Source organism: Cajanus cajan, chromosome 2 (assembly GCF_000230855.2).
Source record: "Cajanus cajan strain Asha chromosome 2, NIPB_CcT2T_4, whole genome shotgun sequence".
Lineage (NCBI taxonomy): Eukaryota > Viridiplantae > Streptophyta > Magnoliopsida > Fabales > Fabaceae > Cajanus > Cajanus cajan.
In genome coordinates this window covers 12,346,152-12,355,446 of record NC_138518.1, presented here as the reverse complement: position 1 = coordinate 12,355,446, position 9,295 = coordinate 12,346,152, and the positions used below count along the sequence as shown (strand labels likewise).

The 9,295-nt window shown below is 33.0% G+C and overlaps 1 protein-coding gene across 1 annotated transcript; it reads left to right on the top strand.

Annotated features, from left to right (window-relative positions):
* The first annotated feature begins 244 nt into the window (after window positions 1–244).
* Window positions 245–3,957, top strand: LOC109818796 (proline dehydrogenase 2, mitochondrial). Its single transcript, XM_020384320.3, has 4 exons — window positions 245–888; window positions 2,554–3,199; window positions 3,423–3,663; window positions 3,774–3,957. Exons 1-4 carry the CDS (start codon window positions 337–339, stop codon window positions 3,811–3,813), a joined length of 1,479 nt encoding a protein of 492 aa, XP_020239909.3. The 5' UTR covers window positions 245–336; the 3' UTR covers window positions 3,814–3,957.
* Window positions 3,958–9,295: the final 5,338 nt, after the last annotated feature.

Here is a 9,295-nt window from a genome sequence, read left to right as displayed (position 1 = left end):
ACTAAGTAATTTAGGCCAGAAAATAATGAAAGCACTCAGAAGTTACAACATGCGAGAGAAAAATACACACATGGAAAAAGTGCGTGCATGTAATGCTATCAAGGCAAAGCAAAAAGTTGACTTGATTACTAAAAATAATAAACGGATAACCCAAGTTGACCACTCTAATCTTATCACACGCCATGCACTTACCCAACTTAACCCGACCCGTTTCCTCACACTCGCGCCTATAAACACAACACCACATGTTCCATCGTTTTCACACACAAATTCAGACACAGACATATACACACACACTCATTCATTAACCTCTTCAGCAACAAAAGAACAACAACAATGGCAACCCGCGTGATCCCTCCCAGAATCCTGAAGACGGTCAGCTACAACACCGCCACCGCCACCGCCACCGCCACCGCCACAAAGTCGGTGAACAGCTCCCACCCGGCGTACTCCCCGGCGACGGCGATCATGACGCCGTTCTTCGAGAAGACGGAGGAGGGGGCGGCGGCGCTGAGGCTGGACGACGGGGAGAGGCTGTTCGCGTCGGTGGCGTCGGGGCGGCTGGTGCGGGCGTCGGCGGTGCTGCACGCGGCGGCGGTGGGGCCGATGGTGGACGTGGGGATGTGGGTGATGAGGTCGAGGGTTTTCCAGAGCGGGCTGCTGAGGGATCTAGTCAGCGCCGCCATGCGTCACACGTTTTACGCCCACTTTTGCGCCGGCGAGGACGCGGCCGCCGCCGGGAGGAGCATAGGGGCGCTGAACGACGCCGGATTGCGCGGCATGCTGGTTTATGGAGTGGAAGACGCGCACGACAATGAAGGGTGTGAAAGGAACCATAGAGGGTTCATTCACACTGTCGATGTTAGCAAATCGCTTCCCACTTCTTCTGTAAGTGTTTCTTCTTCTTCTTCTTCTTCGCTTAAACACCTTCTACCAAAGAAATTTTTCGTCTCTCACATGCAATGCTGAGAAAGATACTGATTCACTTTCCGGATACTCATCTAGATGGGTCCCACCTGAATCACTATCTATTCACTTTTGCTGCTCACAAGTAACTAATACCATCGATTTATTGCTATTTGTTTGATTTTTGTGATTATTTGAAATATATATTTTTTTGAAATGATTGCTTGTAAAAGTTCAGTGATTTAATATTTTTGGACCGTATAACTTTTTATTTAATGTTTAATTTTACATGCATGGTAGAAATGTTGGAAAATTTTGACTTTTTTTTTTTGCTGGAAATTTATAACAAGTTTTTATTTAACTTAAAAAGTAACCATAACTTAAATTTTAGTTCACTCACCGGAACTATGTCATTATAAATCAATCATGATTTTTTATAGATATTTTTTCGAATTATTTTGTTTATTTAACTCTAAAAATAATTTTAATTTTAATTTTAATTTTCACTTGTTAATTCTCTATCATTGTAAACTAATTATGATTATTTTTAGTCTTAATATTCTATTTTTTACTTTTGATTAATTATAATTTAACTTTTATTTTAATTATTTTATATTTTTATCTTTTATTTAAATAAAGAGACACGAACAGCCTCTACTCACTCTTTCAAAGGGAGGAAAAATCAAACATTACAGTTATATCTTTTTCGGAAGTTATGATGTTTTGACTTTTCATGCTCTATGTTTTGGTATTTATTTCTACGTTTCTTTTTCTACCTTTAATTTCTATTAATGATATGTCAAATCATAGTTTTGAAATGCATTTATTGAATGAATGTAACGAAAAAAAAAAAGTACTAACACATTTTTGTTTTCTCCAACCGTTTGTCCAATATAAATCGCTTTACAGTTTTTTTTCCTAATGTTTTCCATCATATCTAAAAATTATAATAGTGAAAAAAAATTGGTAGAATAACATAGGTGAAATTTGTGCGAAAATAGACCAATATTTTGATCAATCAATTAATTAATTGATGCATTAAAATAAAATGGATAGAGCAAATGTGGTTGTGTGGGGTCCTTGCAAGGAACACGTACGGTGCGGCGTGCATTGTTCTTTTCTGTGATTTAGTGTACAAGTGGGCACCATGCATAACTCACTGTAAGCAAATCACCATTGGGGTACAACAACTTGAGAGATGCCAGTTAAGGTCATGGCAGCCCTTTTTATTTGTTTTTGTTTTGTAATGAGAGTGATTTGTTATGTTGGTCCCACTCAGAAAAAGGACAACGAGGTTGGCAATTTTGCAGCTTTGCCTCAGAACATGAACTGTGATCCACTCTTATGTCATTGCTTCATTATATTGGACATAAAATTTGGAATCTAGAGGTTAAATTGGGGGAAAAAAAAAACTTGGTCTCTTGTCATGTCACAGTGCTTGAAGTGGATGCAGGGTTGAGTTGTGTAGTTACTATTACCATTTTCTAACTGAAGTTTTTAATTATTTCATTGTCAAGTTTTTAGCATTGTGTGGGTACTTGGGAGGCTATATGGTTCATGACCATGTGTTCGCTTTCATTTTTCATCTGTTTTTGTGTCTTGTTCTGTTTAACTTATGGAGGGCTAATTAAATTTTTAACGTGTTAGGTGAGTTTTGTGATTGTGAAAATCACTGCAATATGCCCCATGGCATTGCTAGAAAGAGTTAGTGACCTTCTAAGATGGCAACAGAAAGACCCTTCATTCATTTTGCCATGGAAGCAAGATTCCCTTCCAATTTTTGCTGAATCAAGCCCTTTGTACCACACACAGAAGAGACCAGAGCCTCTAACTCCAGAAGAAGAGAGTGGTCTTGAACTTGCCAACCAGAGACTCCTTGAACTTTGCCAAAAATGTGTGGATGCCAATATTCCTTTGTTGGTTGATGCAGAACACACCACAGTTCAGCCAGCTATTGACTACTTCACATACTCTTCAGCCATCATGCACAACAAGGATGACAAGCCCATTGTGTTTGGAACCATTCAAACTTACTTGAAAGATGCTAAGGAGAGGTTGTTGCTCACAACAAAAGCAGCAGAGAAAATGGGAATTCCAATGGGGTTCAAATTGGTGAGGGGTGCTTACATGTCCACAGAGAGTAAACTGGCTGAGTCTTTGGGGTATGCATCCCCAATCCACAATACCATTGAGGACACACACAATTGCTTCAATCGCTGCTCATCATTTCTGCTTGAGAAGGTTGCCAATGGACCAGGTTCTGTGGTTCTTGCAACTCACAATATTGAATCAGGTACCTAAGGTGTACAATTCAGGCTATTCATTTTCTTATGATTTATTATAGAGCTAACGTCTATAATCTTTAGTATATTTTAAAGGTAGTTATCATAAGAATCATGAACAATTTTTGACAGTATCATGATAGAATGTCGGTGAATGGACTAGTTGCTTTTTATAATGTAAGAACACTAGGCATCCAAATTCATGTTATGATATGATATGAAAATGTTGTGTAGGGAAATTGGCTGTGGCAAAGGCCCATGAATTGGGGATTGAAAAGGTGAAGCACAAGCTGGAATTTGCACAGTTATATGGAATGTCAGAGGCACTTTCCTTTGGTTTGAGCAATGCAGGGTTTCAGGTTAGCAAGTACATGCCATTTGGGCCAGTTGAAATGGTGATGCCTTACCTCCTCAGAAGGGCTGAGGAGAATAGAGGGCTCTTAGCTGCTTCAGGCTTTGATAGGCAACTTATGAGGTATAAGCTAAAGTTTTTTTCTTTTCATAAATCTTTTAACATAAGGCAAAAACATTATTGGCTTTGATGTTATATTCTAACAATGGTAATTTTTCTTTATGTACTTACAGAAAGGAGTTGGGAAGGAGACTCAAAGCTGCAGTGTTCTGATTATATAGCCAGGACGCACTAGGATTCATGATCTTTTTGTACAAATTAGAGAATTATGTAATCCCGAGCAATTGTCCATCCAATAAACGAAAATCTGCTTTGTTTTTTTTATTGGAAATGCAAGTTAGTTTTTTTGTTGAGCAATGATCCTGTGCATAAATTGGGTTAACCTGTATTCTAGAATCTCATTTAGACCAAGTTAGTTCGGTTCATTTAATTTTCATACAAATGCAATTTTTCACGTTCACAAATACTTAAATTTAAAACACTTTCAAATTTAACAAAACATTTGAAATACTTAAAAAGAAAAATTAAACTACTCTATTAGAATTTTCTATCCAAGACATTCTCACAAAGTCTTTCAACTTTTAACTCTCTAACTATTGTATCAAGAGAACTCGTAAATATTTCTCAGAAATTAAAAGCGATTATTATTATTTTTTTTTTCTGGTTTAACCAGGAAGAGTTCTATGCAGTACCTTAAGCAAAATATTTATCAAATGGTTTTAATGAATTGGTAGGATGTTGATGACTCGTTCTATCAATATACCTATGTTTTCGATCCAACGTTAATTTTAACAAGTTAAAGAAATTAAATTCAATATTATGAAACCGAATTCAAGTTATATTTTGAATCGTACTAATCCGATATCATGTATATATTATTTTAAAATTTATACATTTTAACTATTATATATTAATATGAGATTTTTTGTTTAATAGAAAATATTTTGCATAAATATTATATTGATATTAATTGCTTAAAAGTATGCACAATAAAATATGCTTTAATTTTTAATTTTATACTTCAATCTTATGATTTGGCTATAATTTAATTTCTGAGAGTCAATCAGCATTTTTGAAAGGACGGCTAATTCTTGATAGTGTCTTGATTGCCAACGAAATTCTAGAAGAGGCAAAAAGAAAGAAAAAAACAATGCTTGATGTTGAAGGTTGATTTTGAGAAGGCTTATGATTCTGTCAATTGGGAGTTTATTTTGTTTGTTATGGAAAAAATGAGGTTTTCAATTTTGTGGAGGAGGTGGATAGCAGAGTGTTTAGCCACTGCTAGAGTGTCTGTTCTTGTGAATGGAAGTCCATCTAGTGAATTTGGAGTTGGTAGAGGGTTGAGACAAGGAGACCCACTGGCTCCTTTTCTTTATTTGATTGCTGCAGAAGGATTGTCTTCTTTGATGTCTAAAGCAGTGCAAGAATGTGTGTTTACAAGCTATATGGTTGGTGGGGATGCAATGCCAGTATCACATCTACAGTATGCTGATGATACTATCCTAGTGGGCGATGCTACTATGAGTAATGGTTGGGCTATTAAAGCTATTCTACAGCTGTTTGAGTTAATAGCCGGTCTTAAGGTTAATTTCTTCAAAAGTCAGCTCTTGAGTGTTAACGTTGACCAAGTTTGGTTGCAGTCTTTGGCTCAATTTCTAAATTGCAAAGTTGGGTCTTTCCCGTGCTCTTATCTAGGATTACCACTTGGTGCTAATCCCGCTCGCTTGACGACCTGGCAGCCCGTGGTGCGGAAGGTGGAAAAAAATTTATCAAAATGGAAGAGCAAATTGTTGTCCTTCGGTGGTAGGCTTGTGCTCTTGAAATCCGTACTCCACTCTATCCCGATCTACTTTCTTTCCTTCTTCAAGGCTCCCAAAGGAATCATTTCACATCTTGAATCTCTGTTCTCAAATTTTCTTTGGGGAGGGGATGATGAACATAGGAAATTAGTTTGGGTCTCTTGGGCTGATGTGTGTCGAGAAAAACAGTATGGGGGACTAGGTTTGAGAGATTTGAGAGCTTTCAATTTTGCTCTATTAGGGAAGTGGAGGTGGCGTCTATTAGTTGAGAGAGATAGGTTGTGGAATAAAGTGTTAACATCGTTATATGGAGTGCCATCCTTGACTTTGGAAGGTAGAAGGGGTAGTGTGTCCAGGTGGTGGTTAGATCTGTGGAGTATTGATGTGTGTGATGGTATCTCTTGGGATTGGTTTTCTACAATGTGTGTAAGAGTTTTGGGTAATGGGCGAAACACTTCTTTTTAGAAGGATTCTTGGTGTACTACAACTCCTTTTTGTGTTCGATATGGTAGGCTCTTTTCTATTACTATCAACTCGGAGGCAACCGTGGCATACATGTTCTTTGATAGAGGGGGTGGTGTTGAGTGGAATTGGAGGTGGAGAAGGCCTTTATTTCAGTGGGAATTGGAACAGTTGGATCTATTAGTTTCTGATCTTTGTGGTTTTCAGGTTCAAGAGTATACTCATGATTCTTGGAGATGGAAAGCTGATTCAGATGGCAAGTATTCTGTCAAGTCAGCTTATCATGTTATTGTCAATGATTCTCTTTTTGCTGAAATACCATTACACAGGTTTATTTGGTGTCGTTTGGTGCCCTATAAGGTCTCTTGTTTTGTCTGGAGGGTATTGTTAGATAGATTCCCCTCAAAATTTAATCTTGTTAAGCGACATGTTCTTATTAATTCGGATAGTTCCTGTGTATGGTGTCAATATAGGATGGAGACTTCTTCACACCTATTCTTTGAGTGCTATTTTGCATATCATGTTTGGATGCTTTCCTTGGAATGGTGTGGCTTCACTTCTGTGCTGTCAAATAGCTTCATTGCTCATTTTGATCAATTTCTTGGGCTGCCTCTCTGTCCTTCCAAAATGAGGTATAGATGGGCTGTGATCTGGTTGACTGTAATCTGGAGTATTTGGCTAGCAAGAAACGCTCTTATTTTTTCTGACAAGGTGTTGTCTACTTTAGACGTGCTTGAATTGGTAAAACTGCGCACTTGGAAATGGTTAAAAGCGAGAGATAACTCTTTTTCATACTCATTTTCTTCTTGGGCTGAGTCCCCTGCCGTATGTCTTAATTTCTATTAAGTGATTTTGTTGGTGATTATTAGTATCTGGGTGTGTGATTCCGACTTAGTTGCGACAATGCTTTTGACAATGCTGATTGACTTCACTTTGCAGTTGATAGTCTTTTTTTGGATTGCTAGTTTGGTTGTTCCACCTATTAGTGCAAGGTCTTTTATTGTATGATGTTTGCAAATTGATTTTAGGAGGTATGTAGTTTTGTGTTATTTTCATTAAACACCTCCTGTAGTCAGAGGTGCACTACTTACTTTGGTTATGTTGTGTATATGGGTTGGAGTTCCCCTTGTATTTCTCTTTTTTAATCCAATTTTGCTTAGCAAAAAAAAAAACAAATATTTATTTACTTTTATTTAAATTGATTGATCTGTTAAGTTTAATTTTTTTTATCTATGTAAATAATGACAAACTTGACCATTTTAATGGTAAATTAAGATAGAAAGAAATCATAAACATTTTAGGAGAAGATAAAAAAAGAAAAAAATGAAATTAATCTATGTATAAATTTAAAAAATTATATATATATATATATATATATATATATATATATATATATATATATATATATATAAAGGTTCAAACGATACTAGTGTAACTTTTACTAATAGTTTAATTTATAAAATTATTATTTAATATAAAATTATTGAATGATACAATACTTAATCAAAATTATATCAATATCATTTGAACCTCCTTATATATATATATAAAAGAAGCTAACATAACCGTAATTCTAAATTGATTTATCTATAGGTTAATTTTAACTTTATAAAAATTTATTTTCTCTTTATAAAAAAATATCCAAAAAAATCTTATTTAAATAGATTTTAATAAATGTTTGAATTTTAAATATTTATTTTATTATTCTAAACAATTCTTTTTATAGATATGAGTGTTTCAAAACTAAAGCTGATAATCAATATATAATTTGCATGATTATTAATTTTTATTAACTTAATATTGTTATTATTTTTTTAAAATATGACATTATTTATTGTCTTCCTAATATACATGATGTTTTAATCTAATAATTTATATTTAAGTAAATGACTCTTTTTGATATTTCCAGTCGAGTAATTAAGAATTAATATTCTTAATATATATATATATATATATTAATTAATTTATTATAAAAAAAATTATGGTACGGTTGGTATATTATTTAAAAGTGTAATTATAAATTATAATAACATTAAAATATATTGTTTAATTTTATTTAAAAATTAATATTAAAATTTTATGTAACTATATATAATATATATATATATATATATATATATATATATAATCTCTATAATGATACTTTTTCTATGTATTATATATGGTTCTATATCATAATCCTAACAATTTTCTGTTTTTCCCAAAAAAAAGACAATTTTCTGTTTCAAGACGCATTTCGGATATATGCAGAAAATGAAAGTAATAGCCGTAGGTCAAGGTGCTATGTTACTGTCGATTGCAACCTTGCTTTCAAATCGAAAGAATTAGTTAATAATAATAATTTATAAATCACAGTAGGGTTGTACTTGAGTTCTTTTTTCTTTTCTTTGTGAATTATAATTATTTGAACACTATTTTTATTCCAGTTTTCTAATTTTAAAGTGTAAGATAGAAAAATTATTAAACAAATAATTGCTAAAAAATATTAAATATACAATACTTTTCATCAAACTTGAATTACCCTTAAAGACCACACCACTTAAAAAAAAATAGATCAATAATTATAAGACATGACAAGTAAGTTCAATAAAGGAGTAAAAGTTAACAATTTAATTTCAAGATTTTAGTAAAATAAAATAAATTATAATTTAAAATTTTTTAAAAATTAAAGATAAAGATAAAAGAAAAAAATTTAAAAATTTATTTATGATTTTAATTAAATACTTAAATAAATTTAGAAAAAATAAAAAAAGTTAATAATATATTATACTTAGTTTTTTACATCTATTATTATTGATTTATTTTCTTAAAAATATGGATAAATTTTTATAGAGTAGCAGAAAAAAGTTATTAATTAATTATTCACAATTAATTTAGTTTCTCTAAAATAATTTTTTATATAAATTAATTTAGTTTCTCTAAATTTCTAATATGAATAATATCTATTTCCATAAACTTACTTAATTAACGGTGGAGAAACGAATCTCCATATCCGAAATGCTTCTAGATTCTGTAGAAAGGTGACACGTTGAATAATCAGTGGTGCAAGATTATTGCAGAAAAAAAAAACCTCTTAAGCAAGAATAAAATAAAAGATTGGTTCAAAATGACAGCCTTTGAAATTTATGGTTACTTATTTTGTATAAGCACTATTATATGACATAGACTTATTCGTTTCCCTTTCTAGTTTCACGTCGATCGATTGCACTTTCATAGTTTAATTTCACACGTCTTCTTGTCTTTTTGTTTGGTTCATTGATGGGGAGCATATTCATCCTATATATCGATTTAATTCAAATTGAACTTTCTTAGGAATATTATATAATTGGCTCCACTTATGTATGGAGTATATGGACGGACGACAACTTTATTTCATTATAATATATGTTACATACAAAAAATATATTATAAATATAATATATGTAAGTATATAT